The sequence below is a fragment of the Ciona robusta genome, chromosome 9 (assembly GCF_009617815.1).
Source record: "Ciona robusta chromosome 9, ASM961781v2".
Lineage (NCBI taxonomy): Eukaryota > Metazoa > Chordata > Ascidiacea > Phlebobranchia > Cionidae > Ciona > Ciona robusta.
The window spans coordinates 2,061,757-2,085,604 of NC_143243.1; the positions used below are offsets into that span (position 1 = coordinate 2,061,757).

General features: G+C 34.4%; 2 protein-coding genes and 1 long non-coding RNA gene across 3 annotated transcripts; 1 reads left to right on the forward strand and 2 right to left on the reverse strand.

The window, feature by feature from the left end:
• Nucleotides 1-739: 739 nt before the first annotated feature.
• On the reverse strand, nt 740-11,714 carry LOC149730729 (uncharacterized). The gene is made up of 31 exons (XM_089883940.1): nt 11,409-11,714; nt 11,202-11,300; nt 10,813-10,924; nt 10,610-10,758; nt 10,218-10,321; nt 9,923-10,061; nt 9,789-9,847; nt 9,552-9,726; nt 9,246-9,413; nt 8,960-9,177; nt 8,622-8,812; nt 8,174-8,296; nt 7,837-7,990; nt 7,614-7,761; nt 7,352-7,560; nt 6,875-7,124; nt 6,500-6,711; nt 6,285-6,444; nt 6,097-6,229; nt 5,819-6,032; nt 5,627-5,761; nt 5,428-5,563; nt 4,463-4,708; nt 4,217-4,399; nt 4,023-4,147; nt 3,805-3,956; nt 3,481-3,679; nt 2,949-3,081; nt 2,353-2,510; nt 2,093-2,279; nt 740-1,382 (listed from the first exon to the last, which is right to left on the reverse strand). The coding sequence occupies exons 1-31, from the start codon at nt 11,581-11,583 to the stop codon at nt 1,090-1,092; spliced, it is 5,139 nt and encodes a 1,712-aa protein (XP_089740066.1). The 5' UTR covers nt 11,584-11,714; the 3' UTR covers nt 740-1,089.
• On the forward strand, nt 9,936-21,271 carry LOC149730730 (uncharacterized). The gene is made up of 10 exons (XR_016385637.1): nt 9,936-10,077; nt 10,140-10,262; nt 17,455-17,700; nt 18,517-18,610; nt 18,794-18,915; nt 19,030-19,122; nt 19,357-19,499; nt 19,726-19,793; nt 20,039-20,180; nt 20,403-21,271. It is a non-coding gene; the product is annotated as an uncharacterized LOC149730730 (long non-coding RNA).
• LOC149730731 (uncharacterized) lies at nt 12,141-23,445 on the reverse strand. Its single transcript, XM_089883939.1, has 31 exons — nt 23,136-23,445; nt 22,816-22,935; nt 22,525-22,636; nt 22,114-22,265; nt 21,823-21,926; nt 21,621-21,762; nt 20,856-20,914; nt 20,503-20,677; nt 20,024-20,173; nt 19,645-19,847; nt 19,291-19,478; nt 19,008-19,130; nt 18,762-18,912; nt 18,448-18,592; nt 18,005-18,213; nt 17,407-17,659; nt 16,989-17,191; nt 16,609-16,780; nt 16,340-16,475; nt 15,958-16,168; nt 15,753-15,899; nt 15,428-15,560; nt 15,076-15,321; nt 14,694-14,912; nt 14,509-14,633; nt 14,246-14,397; nt 13,938-14,133; nt 13,697-13,832; nt 13,435-13,568; nt 13,161-13,356; nt 12,141-12,799 (listed from the first exon to the last, which is right to left on the reverse strand). Exons 1-31 carry the CDS (start codon nt 23,308-23,310, stop codon nt 12,516-12,518), a joined length of 5,151 nt encoding a protein of 1,716 aa, XP_089740065.1. The 5' UTR covers nt 23,311-23,445; the 3' UTR covers nt 12,141-12,515.
• Nucleotides 23,446-23,848: the final 403 nt, after the last annotated feature.

Below are 23,848 nucleotides of genomic sequence, written 5' to 3' on the forward strand. Positions count from 1 at the left end.
GAGGGAAATAGAAAAGCATATTTTAAGTTAATCGGTTGAAACAAAGGTTATTGAAACAGTTTGAACTCTTTCACACTAAATTAAAAGAATCTGGTAGAAAAATGTGGGTCAGACTAGTTGGTCAATGAGAAGTAAAGTTTTTTAAACAAACAATATTATATTTATCAGTTCATGTGCTCTTGCATTGTTACAAATTTAAATAGATGTTAGCGGTCTGGGTCTAAAACAGCATAAATATCCGTTGTATATATATTTACTTAGGTCCGTATAAATGCTCAGGTCCGATTGTGCGAGTTACTGCTAATTTAATATCTCTCACGAGTATATATTTAAGTACCTGTAATTCAAAAATCCCCTGAAGACTATTTGCTGCTTGAACTGCTTTTTAAACCACACTAAAAGGGAGAGCGTATCCACACATAACAAACAAAAAAATCTACATATCTAGAAATGTATTTCCGTGACAGCCACAAATTCAAGCGACCGAAGTAACGCCTGGCAATTCATTAGCACTAGTGTTACGAATCCATTACTTTTGTTGCATGTTACCGTGCATTGTTACGTTATGGAAATTTAAAGAAAATGCTCCGTACTAAACTACGAAATGCCATCTTCTCTGTAATGTTCCAAATCTAGAATGTGTAGCTCATTGAAGAAGAGATTTCAATTCGTTCCTTGCCTGTTCAGTTTTCCCTGACTGCCGTCTGTTTTTGCTTCAAATCGAACCTAGCGAAGTTGATTAATGTACATAAAAGCGTTTATTGGCGAAGCTGATTACAGTACATAAAAGCTCTTAACTACTAAAGGAGAACATATAAAATTGGATCACATTTTAAAATAACAATCATTCCTTGTATATACAACAATTTTTTGTGAAAGTGTTATTCAACTAGCTTACTTACCAACGCCCCATTACCTTTAGTTTCATTTTACAGTACAATATGTGGATGCATTTTTTCACAGAATAATTTAACATTTTATTAACTAGGCTTGCATGTTTTCTTAAAAGGTATTCCAGTAAGAAAGATTTAGCATATTTCAATGTAACATTAGTGCTCTATTATAGTTACAGATGTAGGTGTTATTAGTTTATGAAGTGTAAGTAAGAAGATACTTTGGATAAGCACTAGCATCTTTGAAAACTACATATATTGTTGGAGAGGCCATGTTATCAACAACACTGTCATAGAGCTGGGATTTATTGGAAGCAGTTTGCCGTGGTGGAGGAGCAATTAGGTTTTGATTTCCCAGACAATATTCTCCCGTTACTACATCAGCAAGAAACATTTTGCACTGATTTCCCATGTTGGGGTTTGGTGCTGCATATCTACTCGAGTAAGTTGCATTTAAAGCAAAGTACACCCCTTTTCCATAAACAGTGGCTGTTGAAAGAAAATAATGCATGAATGGTAAGCCATAATTTATCATAATATTTTGTTAAATAAAAATTGTTATGGGTACATAAAAAATTGTTGGAATAACCACAATGTATAGAGTTTTAAAACTTTTATTAGATATGATTTAAACATTTTGAGTTATATGCTTTAAAGGTATATAAGTATTTTAAACGCTTTATTAGATAGGGTTTAAGCATTTTAAAGTTATATGCCCAACTCTTCAACTTTTCCAAAAAGTATTTTCGACTAATACATAAATTAATTGCAAAAACCACCAAGCTTGAGTCAGATAGTGGACTATTGTAAAATCCGTTTTAGGTAGAGTCCGTATAAAAACATGAGTTGTTTCATGTCGCTTATGGAAATCACATAGCACACAGCAAATGGGGCTAAATTGACCATAGACATAATATAAATATGTACATATATAGCTAGATTTATTCTATTCTATGTTTTTAATACAAATACGGGTTGCATATTAATGAAAACAAATTTTTAAGTAGTTGTGTAGATTTTTTAAAGTTTAAAAGTGACTTGCAGTTTTTGAGTTCTATGAATAAACTGCGACTAATATGTTTAAAAATTCCTGTCGCTACAGTAAACAATCGGCGAAATTAGCCCCATTTGGTTGCCCTATAAGATTTCTATGGTGATGAAATAACTCATATTTATATACGAACTCCGTTTAGGCATACCATTTGCCCCAGCAAAGTTTCGATCAAATCCTTGCACATAAATTTTTTCTGAAACATCGAACTGTGTTCCATGAAACAGTTCCTTTACAACTTCCATTTGAACGTTGTCTTTCTTCATTCGTGATTCCACTTCATTTTTCTTTGCAACAAATTGCTTGTACTGTGACTTGTGCTGAATCCTCTCCAACTGTTTAACGAGTATAATGGTTTTAGAGTGATATGCTACATCTACATGTATATGTATTTCATTTTTTACATACAGAAACTACTCGTGGTGGCAATTGTTGACGGTGGGCAAACAAAAATGGTCCACTTGCATTGAATTTGCTCATAACCCGATTGTACTCTACTGTACCAGGTTTTATGAGAACTTTAATCATTCCTTCATCCTTCATAGGCTCCCAATTGCTTGGCACATCTAAAATATAAAAATGTTAGAACGCGTTGTCTGTTGTAAAGTCACAACTCACAAACATAGGCACTTAAAATGGATGCAAGTATGCGTACATGCCTTGGTAAAAATCAGGGTACCCATGCCATGAGTACCCAGTATAAATGCATAAACAATTTAATATGTCACAGAAATGTCTTAAAATAAACACTAGGCTATACAGTAGTGATAGTGCAATGATCAGCCTATTTTCAAACTACAGCTAATAATGTGACAACTAGCAAATAAAGTTACACATAGAAAAATTGTTCATGCTTTTGCTTAAATATTAGACATATACATATACCCTTATCTTTTAAAACTTATGGGAATCTCGACTTTTTAACAGTTAGGCGCTTATAAGTATAACCAATATACTATAAACAGTTAATAATTAACAGAAATGTATTAGTTTCTGGTTCTTGCCATCATTTTTTTCTCTTCTTGTAACCTCGGTTCCTGCTTTTGATTGAACATATTCAGCTGTATAGTTTGAAAAATCGACTTGAATTTGTTGCCCATCTCGTGTCATTACAGTTTTTTTTCCAGTTTTGTCCAACTGTAATAGTATGGAAGAATATGTTTTGTTTTCTTCTATGAAGTAAGGATCTGGTCACTCTGGTGCTCGTGCTACAAAAACGTAACAGGCAAAATTCAAGTACAACCAACTGTATAATAAATAGCTATATATTTTGCCTAGATGACATTGTCAGCTTTAAATAGAGTGACAAATAGAGCAAGATATTGATTTTATTTGAACAAGAGACTGATGATGCCATTTAGGCAAAATATATTTCTCTTTTTTATTACGCAATTTGTTGAACTTGGTTTTTGTCTGTTACGTTTTCGTAACACCAGATCCTTACTGCATTTCTTTACACAAGAATAGTTCCATTCAGCTTTGCAGAATTTAATACAGTTACTACCAAGAAGTAATAGTATTTATTAAATAACAAACCCCATATGCTTTTTCTAGAGCAGCATTGTTTCGGTTGCTGAATTTGATAATAGTTTTGGTACTAGGGTCCACATACTCCCATGACACATATCTTGAGCAAGTCTCCCCTTCTTTAAAAGCTCTGATAATCTCAAGTCCTGCATGTTTTGCATTGAGAACATTCTTTTCCATACCTTTAATTACATATCTTTTTATATACCTGAAATAATAGAAACCAGTTTATTGCATCAGTTTTAAACCTAAAATCTTATACCACTAGGGATTAAAAGAGTACTGTGTATATTTTTTTAACTTTATATTACTAATAGGAGTACAGTCACATACGCGTTGCTGACATCCTTAATTTCCACGTTGAATTTGTGTTCAAGTGCCATAATCTCTTTTTTATCTTCATCTTCAAGACGTGCAATTGCTTCATCTTCCAGTGGTTGGCTCGCAGAGTTATCTTTGACATGAGCAATTATTTCTCTTTTTGCCTTTGAAAATATTTACAGATCAGTGTTACAAACTAGAAGCAGCATTGGCTTATTTAAAGGACATACCTCTTCTACGTTAGACCTTTTATCCGAACAAAAGAAAAATGATATCTGTTTCTTTGGATCAAGTTCAGCCATTTGTTCTTCGGGTTCCACCCCAGTAAATGCACTCCACATATTTCCCAACAAACCTATTCACACAATTCATTAGTTTTTCTTTATATGTGTAAAACTGCAATACAGATAGAACACTTGCTTACCTTTTAATCCCCCCCTTTGTTTTACATCAGCAAACAGACCTTTACGAAACTCAGCTACCATGCTCTGTTGAAAGATCACTACTTTAATTGTGTTCAAGTTTGCTGGAGTGTTTGAATCCACATATTCTTTGATGGCACCACGGATACACTGTGCAACTTTCGTACCTCCAATACGTAGATTTCCTTAAGTAAATTATTTTTAAAATTATACGTCTAAAATGTTTCTTCCTATAACAAATAACATACCTGTACCAAGGGCAGGAATGGCTAGTGTGGCTAGCCCTAGCATATCCGCTGTTTTAAACACTTCCAGTAAAACTGTAGCAATCTGCTTTATATCATTAGGCGTAACAATATGAAAAACATAACGGCATGGCAGATTTCCTCCAGAAGTTACGCGAAGTGTTGGTGTATTCCAATGTCCTTGCTGGTTTCTGCACTCATGAAGTATTGATTGCCCTCCATTTTTAAGTATGGCTTTGGACACCATACCTGAGAATATAGAAAAACATGTTTTTGTTTCAATGGTGGTTTGAGCCTCTTACTGTTTAATATTAGAGCACAACCGATTATCGGTTTGCTGATATATCGGCCGCATTTTTAGTGATTTACCAATTATCGGCAAGAGCATAAATTGGCCAATATTATCGTCGCTAAGTAACCAGACGGCCAGCAACGTGCGTATGTAAGAATTAATGAAGAGCACAACTTTGTTCATAAGCGTAAACTTATTCATATACCTAATTCAACTTGTTAACAATCTAACGTATTAAACTAGGTCAAAGTGTCTGATGATGCGTCCACCGCATGTCATGTTTATCAGGGGTGTGTAACGTCGAGGTTACTTTAGGTCACTTATGGTCTTTTTAAGTGTCAACATGATACACAAATAAACTGCATTAGCTGATAAATATAATGTTTGTTAAATGTAGGGGAGTTAAATTTATTTGAAAACGACTACAAATTAACCAATTAAGTAATTACAAGTTCACTAATAACTAATTAATAATAATTAAGCCTGTTGGATGATTTTATTAGCTATATCAGATTTTTCAGTTTTAATCAGTCAAGTTTTTAGGTGCATTAAAATATCGGTAATCGGGGAAATTTACAAAATAACTGTATCGGTTTGAAAAAAGCAATATTGGTCAGGCTCTATTTAATGTTCTATTTACATTTATTCATCTTACTGTCAATTATTTAGCTCTTACCCTGAGTTAAATCAAAATGCGGATTAGTACTGTTAACTATCGCATCAGAGTTGTCACGTGTAAGGTCCCCTTGGCTCACCGAGATGGAAATACTCCCAAGTGTGAGTGTGTCACTTTGACTGATGGCTTCTTTTTGCTACAAGCCAGTTAAAGTTGTGTCAGTGGAATTACCCTAATCATAATCATTATCAATTCTTACCACTACCACCACTTGATTTTTTACAGGGGAAACTTTAAGAATTGCGCTTTGTTCGTCTTCGACTACTTTTAATGCACCAAGTGCATTAACAAAGTCTTTTAGAATGGAATCTGATGTCATTTCAACAAAATCCACCTAAAACAGCACATGTCTTTTTTGTCAGTTTTTATTATTAAATAGCTTGCATCTTACCTGGTTGATGCTGCTATTTCTGTTTTGTGTAAAATAATCCAGAACTGTGTTGACAATGAGTGGAATGCAAACAGATGGATCTCCACCAAACACACCACAACTTATTGCAGGTATGGCAATTGAATTAAGTTGTTGTTTTTCCGCCTCTTCCATGGAATAGTTGATGCATGACTGAAGATAACTGCAACACATGCTGTGACTATGGTCAGACCACCTGTAAAAATAAGGCAAATTATTACCAATCAAAGATATATTTTGCCACAAATTATATATCATACCTTGGGCCTACAGCATGGATAATGAAATTGCAGCTTTTTAATTTTCCCGCTCCAGTAATTGCTGCATCACCAGGAAACAATTTTCCTTGGTTTCCAATCACTGCGTGCATCTCTTGCTGTATCTTTTCTCCTCCTAAATATTTTTTACTTAAGTAAATATCAAACAATGACATGAAAAAATGTGTCACCTATTTTCTGAATTGCGCCAGAGATACCTCCAGGAAGAAGGTCTAGTTGAGGGTTGGAAGCATTCATGATTGCATCACATTTATGTTTTGTAATGTCAGTTTTCAAAACATTGATGGTTGCTCTGCAGTTAGGAACTTGAACTGAAATCATTGGCTTGATCTGTTAAATGTTGAAGGTAAATATTTAATTGTTGGTCATAAATTGGTGATTTTACCGGTGAAGCAGCTTCTTTATCAGTGTTGTCGTTTTCTTTTTCATGCTTTACTGGTTCAGGGTTGGTTTCAATCACACAGCTAGTTTTTCGTTCGGTGTCTCTTAAAAATCTTTTTCCCTGTTGACTTCTGAAGTGTTCTGGCATCCCAGGATCATGAATGTTCCATTTTAACTCAACATACTTTTCTAGTTGCTTAGAGATCATTTTTTTGGCTAAGGAGTGAAATAAAATAAGATCAATGTTTCTGTTCGCACAAAAAATCTAAAGGCAATGGTAGCAGCATCAAGCCTAGAGTCAGGCATGTTGCCCGCTGCATCCTGTGCCAGACTTTTGACATTTAAATTTTACTCTGGAACAACATATGTAAAAATATACCTTCTGTTACACCACTCTTCTTTCCTTCTAAACAAATGTCAGTTGCTTCAGATTTTTGAAACTTTGTATCCATTCCTAAGATTTTGTGCTGGGTGTCTTTATCAAACTCAATAAAATATCTTTGAGCCAGATGGGAGGCTTCAATCGTAACTGTCCGCAATTCATTGTTTTCAAGAAAATCCAAAAATTTTAGTTTTCCTTCATTGACATTTGCTGTTAATCCAGATATTGTCACCACTTTTGCTTGTTTCTGTAAAGATCGGAAGTTATATTGTAAAATTGTTGTTTTGCATTCTATTCACAATTTTGTTATGTAGTTGTTTGTTAAGAGAAGATTAAATCAATTTTTTTGGTCGTCATACATGTGAAGTTTCAAAACATTATTTTCAGGATGTAAAGGATCAATTTTGGTAGTGTTATTGAAAATTTACTTTTATTTTTGGCTTTATTTTCTACTTCTACACAACTAAGTCTTACATCCAGAAAAATTCGTCTAGATCCCATTGCACAAAGTTGTTGCTGTTGGTTTTTCCATTCAGTAGTGCTCAGTGCATTTATCTGAGTAGGTCGATCAACTGAAATCTGAGTACTTGTTATTAGTTTCTTGACAATGGCAACTGCATCTTTGTAACACTCCTCCTTATGATAATACAACACAATGTCATCATCTTTCAAGTGCAGGGATGCTGTAGAATAAAAAGATTAGAACCAAATGTAACAAAGAGTGGGGCTTTATTACCTCCTACACCCTTTTCTTCAAATTTGGCTTGTATGATAGCTCGTATATTCATTCCAGATTCTGATTCTAAAAGTTCCCTGTTAAGTTCCGCTTCAAGATATTTTCGTTCCATATCTCTGATGTCTTTAACCTTCTTTTCTTCCAAAGACTAGATTAAACAAACATGTATTTGTAGCGATGTGCTTTAACTTTAGTATGACTATGTAATGTTAGAATATCTCACTTGTAGCTGCATTAGTGTGTCAGTTATAGCAGGTTGTAAATGCTCAATTGGACCAATGTACTCCAAAGTATGTGCTGCTTTTATTGCTTTGACCTTGACTTTTCCTTTCTGCTCGGAAGCAATCTTTTCAAGGCAACCAGTTTCCATTAGTTTTCTATAAGAAGAAAGTAAAAGTATCCTGAATATGCATTACAAAACAGGTCATTTTAATAACTAAAAGAATATTCATTAGTTTAATTATCTTAGGAAGTTGGATAACTTTGTCTTTACTGTGTGTGGCTTTTAAAAGCTGTGCAATGGGTGTCACCAAAGTGTTTGTATGCCAAATATTACCTACCGAAAGTCTCTTTGTTTAAACTTCTGGGTCTGTGATTTTACTTTAGTTAGGCTGTGTAATATTTGCTGTGCTCTCTTCACATCATTAGCAACACCAATCATTTGCAGACGACCAGATTTCCATCTGGATGAATGTAGACATTAGTATGGTCGGGAGCTGGGCACACTTGGTTAGCGCGTGCCTTCAAGCCAGAGATAATGGGTTCAAGGCTGGTTGCTGCTACCGTTGTTGTGAGCGTATGTGTCTTTAGGGCAAGAAACTTAACTGCAATTGCTATATATATATAAAAACTTCCCGAAAAACAGTCACCCTCAAAGTTACATTTGTGGTAACTAGTATGCTGACACAAGATGAATGAAACAGATCATAACAACTGTTATTTTCCCGCCACACAAGGATAAAGATCATAACAACATGACTGTAATACATTAACTAAAAGAACATTGACCTTATAAAGACACTAACTGTGCCTTCCTCGCTTGGCAGTTCAATAAATTCTTCATCACTTCTCCAGTTGTTCCTTTCTCTTAATTGGGACAATTTTTGAGCATCAAATATCATGTCTTCCATGGCAAAACTATCAAAAAAGTTTTCCAACTTTCGCCGGCATTCTTTCTCAAATTCATTGGCTGGAATCATCTGTACAACAAATTGTGTTACTGTAACTATTGTTTTGTTAATGTATAAAATATGTCTTGCTCTATAATACTCATAGTAATATCGTCATTTTCATTATTGTATAATTGTTTATTATTATGGTCTTATCTGAGCGTTATGGCAGATCACCTGGTTAGGTTTAGGTGTCACAACAATCCCAGTAAGCTTCTGTTGTTTATTAAACTGGCATTTTACATCTGCAAACTTGTCAAACATATTTTCAAAGCTTGAATAATGAGGTTGACTGTTTTTTATGAAATCCATGGCTTCTGGTAGTTTTGGGATAAAGGTGATCGACTTATTCTGTTCCATGTTTTGGGGATTCAGTTTTGCTGGAACTGAAAGTGCTGAATGATTTACAAGGTTTAACATCTTTTATGTTATAGTATGTATAAAAAACGGTGTCTTAATATACCTGGTGTAGGTGTAGGTGTTGGCTTGGTTTCCTTATTTGGTGAAAACACATCAGGTTTTAGATTCAGGTGGTCATTAAAAAGACAGTGGTAGTAAAATCCAACTTTGGTGGGAATTTTGTTGATCACAAAATCTTTTTCTGACCAAGTTTGCACAACACGTTCGGCAACTGTGGAAAAATAGAACTTCTATTTATTTGTATCATGGAATAATTGTAAAAACTGTACAGAAATTTTGATATTGGCAATACTTAAGTATTTACTATCATAAATTATATGTTTTTAATGTTACCTTTAGTTTAACTTACCATAGCACTCTGCAAAATGTATAAGAGCCACTTTGTCCCCACATCTTTGAACAAGGGTCACTTCTCCACCTTTTGATCGTTTAAAACTCTCCATGTTCAGTCGAATTGCATCATTACTCAGGGATTTTATATTTCCGCGAATTTGAATGCAGTTGGTGCTTGTTACAAGCTTTGTCTAGAGTAAAAAAGTGTTTTAAATTCTGTGTTTAAAGTAGTTTTTTTAGCAAATTTAAATACCTTTATATATTGTTCGTTTAACTTTTCTTGTTCAATATTTCCTGTCAATTTCTGTAAATCTATTAAAAGAAACAAGTAATATAAATTCATCAAGTACTAATAGTCTCTGGTGCATTCATGAAAATCTTGCTTACCCATTGATTCAGAATACACAACCATATACTGCCCATCTTTGTGACCTTTAATAATATGCTGTGGACCTCTTTCACGTGGTTTGTCACAATTTTCCAAAAACAACATTACTGTGTCTTGCATGGTGCCCTCTGGAACATTCTGAAATTAAAACTATGTAAGTTTACAAACCTTCACTATACTTTGGATAGTTTTCTCAAATATGTATTTATATTTTAGATTTCCACATCATTAATTTTCAAAAGACGAGTGTTCTTACCACATTTCTATTCAAAATCATAAGAAGCATCACCGTACCTCAAGTATAACTTTGTTTGTGCTCAAACCAGGAACAGTACGAAGGTGAGTGGGCATGCTTTTATCGCTTAAACTTTGCTTTTTCTCCGCCACCTTTTCTGCCACTGTATCAATTAATTTAAAAACAGAATTAAATAGGTCATATATAGGCTAAATAATTGCCGAATCAAAAGAGATTTCATATCAGTAATAGGTTTTACTGTGTTAAAGAAAATGAGCAGTAAAAGCAGGTGGCATTGTTATAATAACAAAAACAAAAGCATTTTTAAACAGATCTGTCTCACAAAGAGCTTTTTAACTGCAAAATTTTATCAATGTTTGGATTTTTTCCTGCTATTAATTTTTAATTTATTTTTTAAGTAACTACAAAACTTAAGCCTTCAACAAATAACCTGCATCATCCTCATATTGTATGAGCATTCCATCCACCATTCTTATCATGTTTTTGATCTTGTCACCTCCTGAACGCTTTTTATTTTCAAAGTAGAGTTTAAGAACATGTTTGTCTCTTGCTTCGGTTGATTTGGCAAGTACAACACACCTGGTTTGTTGCTCTATTAATAAACAGCTACAACTGGTGCATATATGCACTTACTTTGTACCAGGAGCTATCGGCATTCTTCCATATTGTTCTACCAAGGAAGACCATGTGTAAGGTGCATTGGCATCACTCACCACAATATCAGGTTCCATTGATCTTGCTTGCTCTATATTTACAGTAGAATTTAGCACCAAGCCACTATTTTTTCAAAATCTTATAGCTGAAAATTTCAAGTTTTCTTTAATCTAAAAATACTTATATGGAACCACCAATTGAATGGAGGTTTCTATATTCTATAATCTAAATGACACTTTCTGTACACAATAGACAATACACAGTTTGTTACTTGGTGATATGCAGCATTCTACAGTTACATTTGGCAACTTACAAGATCTAATTATAGGGACCCAATCAAACAAGTATAGCAATGAATCCTATCTTACCTTCTTGGGCCCGACCATCCTGAAGCACACAACACATAAGTAGATGTGTTTTGCCACCGAATGTTACTCTCACGCCTTTTTCAACAAAGGCAGTTGCATCTATAAAAAAATAGCAGATAAAGAAAAACAAAGAAAACTTGGTTAAAATTTAATTACTTCTTACTCTTACTTAGCTAGCAAGTATGGAAGGTATTTTAGGTGCCATACCTTGTAAATTAGGAAACATGATTTCGAAAACTTTTTTCCCATCGTCATCTTTCTTTGCATTAATGTTAATTGAATCGTTTCCTACTGATTGCTTGAGCTGAGTTTTTAACTTGAAATCATTAATGCCTGGAGGGACATTTTTCACCTCGACCCGTGTCCGAACAGGCCTTTCCATAATTAATGCTGTACCAATATGTGTGAAACTTAGTTTGATGTCAACGTTGATCGTATAAACTTTTTTCCAGCAAAACTTTAGCTAGAGTGAAATTCTATTTGTAAAGCTGTTTTATACAAAACATAGAGTAAGTCTAATGGTAATGCTACGTTTTAAACTGCATAAAAAATGCTATTCTTAAACGTTGCAATATCTAGTCAACACAAGTACGCCTACAACGCAGAATTCACGTATATTTTAAAACTTTCTAAGATGAGGACGAATCTAATTCGTAACTTATTATAAAGCGCTGAAGTATACCCGGTCCCTGCCGTCAAATAAAACTCTTTGTTTAGTTCCGCTTTCATTGTTTGTCATGCAGCGCTGTGGTGAACGATACTGAAGATTTTACAACGGTGATTCCCCAGATTATGTCACTCGGGGATTTTGTTTGCCCATACGTCACACTCGCAACACAAAGGGCGCGTCTGGCTCTGCCTTGATGTTTTATAGTCCCACAATCACAAGCAATTTGTAACTTTCTTATTCCAGAGTATCATGTAACAACAACAAAAACCTAAAATTTACGCATTTATTGCCAATACGAATTATACTACTTTATAAATACTGTTAATGTTAACGGTAAAAAGTATATTTCGCGCATGAAAAGCTATCTATTTACAAACGCAAAATCAGCTAATGGATTACAGAATAAGTTACAACGTAACAACAAGCATTAATGATGAACGGTTTGTATACTTTACCATCACTGTGTAAACGCGCATGTTTACAACGCACACATAATGATCAGCGACGTGAAGAAATTTGGCGTCCGAATGATTTTATTACTTATTGATTTGCGCTACGTTAAGGTGAAGTGGGTTAATTTAAATTACAGAAGCATATCGAAGACTACAGTAATGTAACACTTTTAGTTCTTCATTTGTGATGTATTATGTGTACGTGAGCAAGTATTTGGGATATGCACTTGCGTCTTTAAAAACCACATATATAGAAGGCGTGTTTAAGCTGTTAACAACACTGTCGTAAAGATCGGCTTTGCTTGAAGAATTCGGTTTAACAGGAGGGGTAATAAGGTTGCTGGTTCCAACACAATATTCCCCAGTCACCACATCTGCAAGAAACATTCTCCTGTGCTGATTTGCATCTGGTCTGGCATATCCATGCGAGTATTGGCCGTTCAAAGCAAAGTAGACTCCCTTTCCATATGCATGTGCTAAAATATAAAATATAATAAAGGACCTATAAAGCGGAGCATCACGTTACTGTCAAAGTGTCAACTATGATTAGTCAGTCATAATCATAACAGAAAACAATTTATTTCTAATTGTGGCTTATACTATTTCTTTGGCACTAATAAAGGGTTTATGAGTTACTGGTTAACCATTCTTTTTGTCCATTCTGTGGCCGAATGTTTTGCCTTCTGTAATTTGTTAAAACTTCTTACCACCGTTCTAGTTCCCTATTGTATGCAGCGTGTCTGAGCACGAAGTGTATATCTCATTGTACAGCACATATACAAGAGAGAAGGAGCAAATAATTAATGAGAAATCAAAACTAAAAAACTTGATTTCTACCATTTGCACTTCCAGCGAATCCTCTGTCGAAACCTTGTGTAAAGATTTTGCTTGCTACGTCTGCTGAAGTTCCATGGTACAGCTCACGAACTGCAGGTTGTTGGTTTATAATTCCAGAAGCTGTCATTTTGTTTGTAACCTCTTGTTTTTTAGCAACAAATTGCTTGTATTGGGAAGTGTGTTGTATTCTTTCAAGCTGTGGAATCATAATTGTACATAAAAGTGAAAGCCATTTTTATACACATCTTAAAATTCTTCAAAAATTAGTACTCACAGAAATAACAGTGTTATGAAACTTTCCCCCTGCTCCATATTGTGTCATCACTCTCTGGTACTCCGAAGTGTTTACCGGCACCAATACTTTATCTAAATGCTTGTCTCCCATTGGTGACCAATGAGAAGGTAAACCTATTATGAAATAAAACGTAATATCCATGTTTCATGACCTTACATATAAAATACACTGGATAGAACAGTTTAAATACATGCAAGTCACCACATGAAATGCTATTATTAAGATTAAAACAAGCACAAACTTTCTTCCGACTTATTCCGCCTCATAATCTCAGTTGTGTGTCCAGAATTTATAAATTTCCCTGTCATATCTTTAAAAGTAACCGTCATCTGCTTTCCTTTTCCAAGTGATACTGTACATTTGCTTGAGGAATCAGTCTGTAAATAATTTCAGTCTCAAAAGCATGATTATCAATTATGTCACATACACAAAACAAAGCACAAAAGTTCTTGAACAAAATATGATAGGTTGGTTGCACTTACTTTAAAAGTATTTTCTAATTGCAAATTTGCTTTCTTGGAAAACCCAACCATGCCTTTGTTTTGACCAACATACTCCCATGTAACATATTGTGAGACATTTTCTGCCTCCTGAAACTCTCTTATTATACCCATGCATTCTATCTTGGCTTGTAGGGTCTTCTCATGCAACCCTTTTATCACGAGTCTCTTTAAGTGCCTGTATTAACAACATGATCTATACCATTCAATGTTATGGATTATGTTGCCCAATGCATACAAGAAGCTTAGTTAAGTTGCTGGTACATATCTAAGTTTCCACTGTAACTTACTTAGTGCTTGAGTTGGTGATTTTTACATTCAAGTTCTTCTCCAAGTCTTTTATTTCTTTCCGTTCCTCTTCACCCAACTTACCAATGACATCATCATCAATAAAGCAAACATCCGTTACTTCTTGTACATGAGCTGTTATTGCCTGCTGTGCCTAAAAAAAGTTTAAGCTTAGTTAAACCAATCTTTCTCTTTGGAGTATTGGACAATATTCTACCACTACTAGAAAACATGCTAATAAATGGATTCTAATTCTATACATTACCTCATTAACATTGGACTTTTCAGTTGCACAAAATGTGATGGAAACTGAGTTACCAAACTCTTCCAAGTCAACAGAACTTTCTTTGCTGGACCCTCCATACAACATAGACTTCATGTAGTTTACACCTAGTAAGGTTAAAGTAAAACAGTGATGGAAATAATAAGGTGATAAAATATATGATCTACCTTTTTGCAAAATACCCGGTTCTTCACTTGTTGATGCATTTGTCCCTTGAGTTGGTGACCATGGCCTAAACAGCTCTGTGTGGAAATCCTGCATCATGTTTTGCTGGAAGACAACCACCTTAACAGTTTTCAGGTGGGAGGGATTGTGGTTGGCAGTGTAATATACTATCCCGGTACGAATGTATTGCGCAACTTTTGATGGAGATATGTTTAAATTTCCTAAAAGTAGTGTCTTTATTACAATGGTATTCCTTTAAATCTATATTTATATAGCAATAGCAAGTTGCTCTACTTTACTACACTTTCAACCGGCTTATATGTGGCTTTGAAGAGAGTGCTCCAAGTATGCGACACACACTAAAAAGGAATTCAGCCACCCCACCTGTCCCAATAGCTGGAAGAGCAACAACTGACTTGTGTAGTGCATCCACAGTTTCAAGTATCAGTGACACCACCTGTTCAATCTGCATCTGATTAACAGGTACCACCACATGAATGATTTGTTTACACTTCAACTTTCCACCATCTGTTATTCTCATATTAGGCTTATTCAATGGGTGATTATTCTGGGTACACTGTTGACTAATCACATTTCCTCCTTTCTTCAAAATTTGAGGAGACACTTTACCTTGTAATTGTAATAAAATAACATGTTTACTTATCCAACACCACAGTGTGTGTGTTTTAACAAAATGTTTAAATACACAGACCCAAGTCTAGTAGTGTAAACCTACCATTTCTAAGATCAAAGTTTGAGTTTGTACTGTTGACAATTACATCTGATGAATCCTGTGTTATATCCCCGTTGCATAATTCAACATTTAGACTTCCAATCCTTGTGTTATCCGAATGTGCTGACTGTGCCTTCTATACAAGTTCAAAAATGTTACAACAAGCAGCATCGTCATAACCACTCGAAATTTGTTTTTATAAAGATGGAAGTTACAGTGGAATGACAGTTATTTTTAAATGTTAGCAGTTAAAAAAGTTTTCAAACTCCATGGATGAACCTTTATAAAAAGTGTGACCTTTACACTAAACAAACATATATCAAATTACTTTTTTCTTTGATGACTTTGAAGAATGAGGTGCAGCTTGTGTGTAAGACTGCTCTTCCTGTTGATCTGTATTACTTGCTGGATATTTCTTTACTTCCTCCATGAAACAGTTGATCACGTCATCCTTAGAGTTCTCAATCAGATCAACCTTAAAAAAAAAGAAAACCTCAATTTCTTAACTAGCAAAACATTAAAGAAATGCTAACCATGGTAACTTTGGACTTATTTCCGGTGAAATATTGTTGTATTGTTTCAACAATCAAGCGAATGCAAACACTAGGCACTCCACCATAAATCCCACAACTGACAGCTGGTATTGCTACTGATGCAAGCTTGTGCTTATCTGCTTCCACTAAAGCACCATGAACGCATGCTTTCAAATAGTTGCAGTTATTCGAATGCGATGACTTTTTCCAGCTGAAAAAGCATAAGAATAAAAATAAATACTGGTGTTTTTGTATTGTCCATCAAACTGTAGTAGGCAGATATGCTATTTCGTATCATTAGTGACCACCATGTTCTTGTATTTAATTAGCAACTTTTTTTAAAAAATGTTGCTTTAAATTTAGAAAAAAATATGTTTTTTACTCTGGGCCAACGACATGAATAATCCTCTTGCAGTTCCTAAGACTTCCAGAAGTTGTTGATCTGACATCACCAGGAAGGAACATTCCTATATTCTGTTGTCTCAGTTTATCAAGCTCACCTTTGATGCTTGCACCACCTATAGTTATATTGTATATATGTTGACTATATTCTAGCTAGTAGCATTGGTTAGTGATTGGTTGCTTAATACATTGTAAACACCATATCATGCTTATATTGAAACTGGTGTTTGTCAATCAAATGTAACGAACCTTTATGAAGAATATTTCCGGACACACCACCCTCTCGCAACTCTAGCATATCGTTGGAGGCATTTATAAAAGCTCCGCACTTATGTTCTGTGATGTCAGCTTTAAACACTCTAATATTAACATTAGATTTTGGAAGTTGCACACATGCTTTAGGTTTGGCAGATGTAGGAATCTAAAATTGTGAAAAAATCTGTATATTATATTCAGTAAGTTTTAAATAAAAAGGATTCTCTGTGTCCATCTACAGCATACCAAATTTTCAAAAAATCCCATTTTACAAGTTAACAAAACAGTACAACACGTAATAAAGCATTGCGGTTATAACAGATTGCCCATTTCAACAGTTTACACACAATAAAGTTACATCACAAATTATTTACCACGACTGGTGTTGCTGCAACCTTCTTTGAAACTTCATCTTCACTAGCATTAAGAACAATGCAACACTTGGTATCTCTCTCTGTCTGTTCCACAAACTTCTTAGCCTTGGTAGTTTTGAAGTATTCAGGAATTCCTGGATCTCTTAAAACCAATGGTGACATTTGCACATAACCTTTTAAACGATCACGGACAAGAGGATCCGCTGTAGTAAAAGATAAAGAGCGATTATAATACACTCATGTACCGGGAAAACATATGGCAACAATATTAAGGGAATTGACATGAATGAATATTACATTGATAAAAAACCATATTTATTTATATAAAACCCATTTAAACTGTTAACAGTTCTGAAACAAACTTTATAATGTGTTTTGTTTTGACTTCTCAAATTACAATAAGACTGTTTCAACTCACCTTTTTCTACTTGTGCTTTATTGCCCTCAATATGAACTCCATTCATAGATCCATCATCCAGTGTAGTTACATTATACTTGATGCCTTGTAATTGCTGCTTCACAATATCATCAAACTCCATGAAAACTCGAAGTCTCAACTTCGTAGATTTGATCTCAACCTCTCGAACACAATTCTCATCAATGCAGTTCATCAACTCTGTCCTGGCTTCATCCAGGGTGGACGCCACACCAGCAATTATAACGTGTTTATCCTGCAAGCACAAGGCACACCCAATATCAGATGAAAAGAAATGTAAGTTTTAAGTTCGTATTTGAAAAATTTTTAAATAAAACAAATGAATTAAAATAAAAAAAATGTTGCTTGTCAACCTAAGTTCTGGTTGTCTGTTAGGAGGGAATTTTACAAAATTGCATTACTGCAAAACCGGTGTAAGATTTAGAATATTTAAATTCGCCAGTAAGCAATGATTGTACTTGACTGCATTAAAATGCAGCTTTGGGGTGATGGACCAACCCAGGCCTACATTTCTGGTCTCCTGACAGGTCTCCCCATTAAACCCCTCCTGTGTCTTATGTACAATATATAACATACTTACGTCCATGAATATAGATCTTGAGCCAGTTGCACAAATATTTTCTTCCATTCTCTTCCACTCTTTAGTATTGATAGCATCCATTTCACGGTCAGTTAGTTTTACTGATCTTGAAGATATCAAGGTTTCCAAAGTAGATATCGCATTCTTGTGCTCGTTTTCGTGAAAGTAACTCAAAACCACTTCATCATTATTCTTCAGGCTTATTGAAGCTGTAAAACAGTTTTTTCTTACCTCGGTTAATAAAAAAAATTTCTAACGATAAAAGGTAAAAAATGAGATAATTACAATAATACTATAAAGCAGAAAATTCTGGTTATTAAAGCTGTGGATAATAAAGGAAAAATGTCACTTTGCAAATAAATATTGTTTATTCAATCTTGTTAACTTAATGACATAAAGATTTTCTGTAATCTTCATTAACTTTTCACAAAGTCCTGTTTTACCTTTAATTTTCTTTTCTTGAAATTTAGCTTGCACCAAAGCTCGAATATTAATGCTGTTTGTATTTGTAGATTCATGCTGAAGCTGCATAAGCAAATATTGCCTCTGATGTTTTCCGAGCTTCTTCAAAACATCCTCTTCTATATTCTGATATAGAAACACAAGGTATTAGTCATTTTTAAAAAACAAGTGGAAAACTGTATTTATTGTTTGTAAAGTTCTCATTAGGATAAAACGATTTGGCAAAAAAACACTCTGTTTTAAGATTGCAAAACAAAAGAATCAAACAAAAGAAATTTTAGTCTGTTACAAAAACCTGTGCAAATTGATAGATTTGCATTTTGCCAGCACTGATGTCTTCTTGGGTTCCAAACAGTTTAAGTTGATGAGAATCATACTCCGGTGTTATAGAGAGATGTGGATATATTTGTTTCATTTCCTCCAAGCAACCAGTTTCAACAACAGCCCTGGTAAATATAATTGTGCGTGTTGTTAAAAGCATCAAGTACAAAGGTTGCTTAAAGTTTGTGTTACTTTTAATGCTGTGTTGATTATAACAAACCTAAAGATTCTTTCTTTTAAAGACATAACCTGGCTCTCTGCATGTGTCAAATTAACCAGTATCTGTCTTGCATTTTCAACATTCTCAACAGAGCCAATGATCTGCACAATAGGAGGTATCCATCTATAAAAATAAAGACTAAGTACTTTCACTTTGTTATTACATGGTGTGTTAAGTCAAAGAGAATCTTTGGACCGAAAATAATTTTAATGGCCAACAAAGTTTCTATATAAAAACAGTAAGGAAAGCATTGTGATATTGTTAGCAATAAAAGTAGCTTTACCGTAAAAGTACTTTGATATTCTCTCCACTTGATTTCAAGGTAACATATTTATCTTTTGCTTTCCAGTTGTTTCGTTTTCTTAAATCAGCAAGCTTAGTTTCATCAAAGTGAGCTTCAAGCATGGTAAATTGAGCAAAGAAGGAATCAAGTGCAACATTATACTTTTTTTCAACTTCACTCTGTGACTTCTGTGGGACAGTTGGGTGCAAGTTTGTAATCATTTACATTAGATTTATTACTTGGTTGTGGTTTGTTAAGCTTAGTTCAAAACATACTTCTCTTGTTTTAAATACATGCACATAATGCAGCGCTATAAAGCAAGATAGATAGTGATGGCTGCCCACTATGACTTACCTGGTCTTCTTTTGGTGTCACAATAATCCCACACAGTTTCTGATCCTTAAATTCACATTTGACATCAGCCATTCCTTCCAGAACCTTCTCAAATTTGTCAAACTGTTCCTGGTTGTGCTTCAGGTATTCAACTACTTCTGGACACTTTGGTGTGTACCTAAACACTTGTTTACCCCCTTCTCTATGTTGCTCATCAATTTCACCTAAAACGTGTAAACTGTTGTTACAATTTATCTTTCAGTTTTACTAGATGGCTGCAAACTATATTATATTTTATGTCTAAATGCATACGCAATAGTGTTAAACAAAAAGTAAAATAACATAGTATTATAAAAAAATATTATTAATATGATATGCAAGGGTGATAGCCCATAAATACCTTCTGATTGTTCAGAAACGAGTGATGCTTTATTGGATCCAACGTACAAGTGGAGTTTTGAAAAGCAATGGTAATATAGACTCACTGTGACAGGTACTTTACTGATAACCATTTGTTGATCAGACCAACTCTGGACAACACGTTCTGCCACTGAGAGGTATATTAACTAGGTTAAATATCTGTGACATGTTATTTTGTTGCAAAACATGGAAATTTACAGTTGTGCTATGAAGTAGTAGTTTATTTATTTTAATAATTCCATTAAAGAAACATAGAACTGTAAGTATGTATGTGTTTTCTTTTTTTTGAGTGATTCTGTTTTAGACTAGGTTTCTAAGCTAGTTTAAATCAGTAATTTTAGCTTAAATATGTTTCAAAGGTAAAGCATACAAGTAATCCATGAGCTGTTACTGTTGGACAAAGAGAGTAAACAAGACAACGTTTTTTGTTGACTGTAAGCAAACATGAGACAGCAGTACCATAGCACTCTGCAAAGCAGACGAGAGCAATATTGTCCCCACATCTTTGAACAAGGGTCACTTCTCCACCTTTTGATCGTCTAAAATTCTCCATGTTCAGTCGAATTGCATCATTACTCAGAGATTTTATTTCCCCGCAAATTTTTATGCAGTTGGTGCCAGGGAGAAGGTGTGCCTATGATATATTAATTGTTATAAATCATAACTTTTCTATGACAACTTTTAATCTCCATTGTATTTTTTTATGTTTTTATTTACAGTTACATAATCTACATATTACTAATAGTATGGCATAACCAGTATATAGTTACTATGATAGTATAGTTACTTAATACATTAATAGTTGACCATACTTTGAGCTGTTGACCTTCAAGTAGTTTTTGCCGAACCTTACTTGCCAGTCTTTCCATGTCTAAAAAGCAGAGTTCTAATGTATTGCAAGTACCAATAAAATATGATTCATGAATGAATGAATGAAACTTACTTTATCCTCGCGTGGCCGGAAAACGACAGTCGTTATCACACGGGTTTAACACCTCGTGCCAGCATACGAGTTACCATGTATGTTACTTTGTGGGTAATTATTTTTTTTGGATTTTTTCTTTTTTTTATGTATGGCCGATAATTTGGACAACCCATTAGTAACCACTGGGTTGGAGCAATTGCCATTAAGTGTCTTGCCCAAGGACACATACGCCCACAATGGTAGCAGCATCGAGCCTTGAACCCATTACCTCTGGGTTACAGGCAGGCGCGCTAACCACTATACCACGGCGCCGGACTTCATAAGTTGTAAATGCGCTTTGTAAAACACAAGAACCGCTTGTTTAACTAGCCGTTGCTTGAAAACGTTTCTTTACGTGAATTTAGAGAAAGGTTAATTACTCGCTAATTCGGCAGTCTTAAAAACTGAGATGAATTATATAAAGTTAAAGCCCACAGAATCAGTAATAGTTTAATGTGTCAATCGTTGTGGACTCCCATTCACGAACTTGTAAGAATAAATTTATTTTGCTTTTGTTAGGCAGTAAGGTGTATATATAATCTTGTCAGTTTTAAGTGAGGTTTAATAATTGACATCTCTGCGTACAGCAGGATTCTTAACACCATGAACTTACCCATTGGTTCTTCATATATCGCCATACACTGCGCAGGATTTTCTCCTCTAGTTATTAATGAGGGGCTGCGATATTCTGGATCATCACAGTTTTCCAACAGCAGCCGCAGAGTTTCTTCTGTGCCCTCGTCTTTGGGGATGTTCTATAACAATTAATTCAATTAGAAACCTAATAGTTACGAAAAACAAAAAATGTTAATTACATCAAGCATAAGAATTTTGTCACTTAGGCTTGGTACAGTACGAAGATAGGTCAGGATGTCTTTGTTTGCTAGACTATGTTGTTTCTTTGCCACAACTTCAGCAACTGTAAACATAATATCAGTAACTTTAGAAGCCAATTAGCACATTATGATACTGAAATAATAATTCAACCAACCATTCTCTCTGCTAACATTAAATGTGTGTGTCAAACTAATTGATCATTTCTTACAAACAAATACCCAAACTTATTTTTAGTTTAGCATTTGAAATCTACAGACTTTATTTATTACCTGCATTATCCTCATATTGTATGAGCATTCCATCCACCATTTTTATCATGTTTTTGATCTTGTCACCTCCTGAACGCTTTTTATTTTGGAAATATAAGTTAAGCGATTGCGGAGTAAAGTCGTCGCTGTTATTTTCACGCACAATCACACACCTAAAAGAAATCAAGTTACAGTTAAACACGAAAACAATAATGTGTGACAATAATAATCATACCCTATAAACCAATGCTGAAGTCTTTAAACAGAGTTTTGAAATAGTCAGTTAATTCAGATAAAAAAGCAATTCAATTTAATAATTTATTGTTTTATTGAAACCTAAACTAAAGCAGTCTCAAAAAGGGCTTTATACTGAAGCTTTATTGAGGTTGTGGTATAGTGATTTGTGTTTTGGTTGCAATTATGTTTCCATACTTTGTTCCAGGAGCTATCGGCATTCTTCCATATTGTTCTACCAATGAAGACCATGTGTAAGGTGCATTGGCATCATCCACCACAATATCAGGTTCCATTGCGTTTAAAAAGGCTAAAAATTAAATTTACTTTTATTTGCGGAAATTTTACATTAACAGCACTGTTAAATTACCAGCACTGTTGTTTTTTAAAGCTATTAACTTGTAAAAAAATTTGTTTATTTAAACCAAAATGCTACACAAATCTAGCCCGGTTTTTTATTTCTAAATATTCCTTAAAATGAAATCTCACCATCCTCAGTGTTGGTTGGACTGGCCTTTGGTGCATGACCTTCTACAAGGTTGACTTCTAATTTCCATTCTTTTCCACCAAACCTAACATTGATGCCGCGGTGAACAAAAGATTTAGCATCTGGAATGAAGATACGCATATATTAACATTTATGGTGCTAATTATCAATCTCATTTTATGTATATTAAACAGTTTATCAAGTTTTTAATGGTGACCTACTAGTAAAGTATTCAAGCACCACCAATGCTTGATGAACAAAGTTGAACATGTGATCTATACTTAATGGTAGCATGCAAATTTTATTACTTGAACTTTTATACCTCGAAAATTAGGAAACACGATTTCAAAAACTTTGTTCCCATCGTTATCTTTCTTTTTATCGATCTTAATTGAATCATTTCCTACTGATTGCTTGAGCTGAGTTGTCAACTTGAAATCATTAATGCCTGGAGGGACATTTTTCACCTCGACTCGTGCTGAACTACCTTCAGCCATAGCCAAGTGTCACCAGTATATGTGAAAATAAATTGGTCACGGATTCACAATAGAAGGTTGCAAGTAAGTTTTTGTAATAAAGTATAAAGCTGTAAAGTGCTGTATGTAACAAAGTACGTAGCTATTAATCAAATGCAGACATAAGTTAAAAGAAATAAAAGAGACTTTATGCAGATTAATCTAACTATAATTATGTCGGAAATCTTTTTATGACTGTTCCTTTTAAGGACGTATTAAGCATATAGTTAGGAAGCGATATCTATCTTTAAGAATGTCACTCAAATACGCAATTAAACTACGAGTATTTACTATTTACATTAGACTTGCTTCATAAATCATTTGTTGTTTCTAAACCGTTTTAATAAATTTACAATACGCCCAAACAGGCAGTGCATTAACCTTGGTTATTAGTTCCTCTTTGCGTGCTGACTTCTCTCGAAATTAGAAAAAAGAGTCGATACTGGTGTTTTTATCGTGGGGAGTCCCCGACAAAAGAGAGATGGGGATTTTCTTTAAACAGAGCAGCCAATCTTTATGC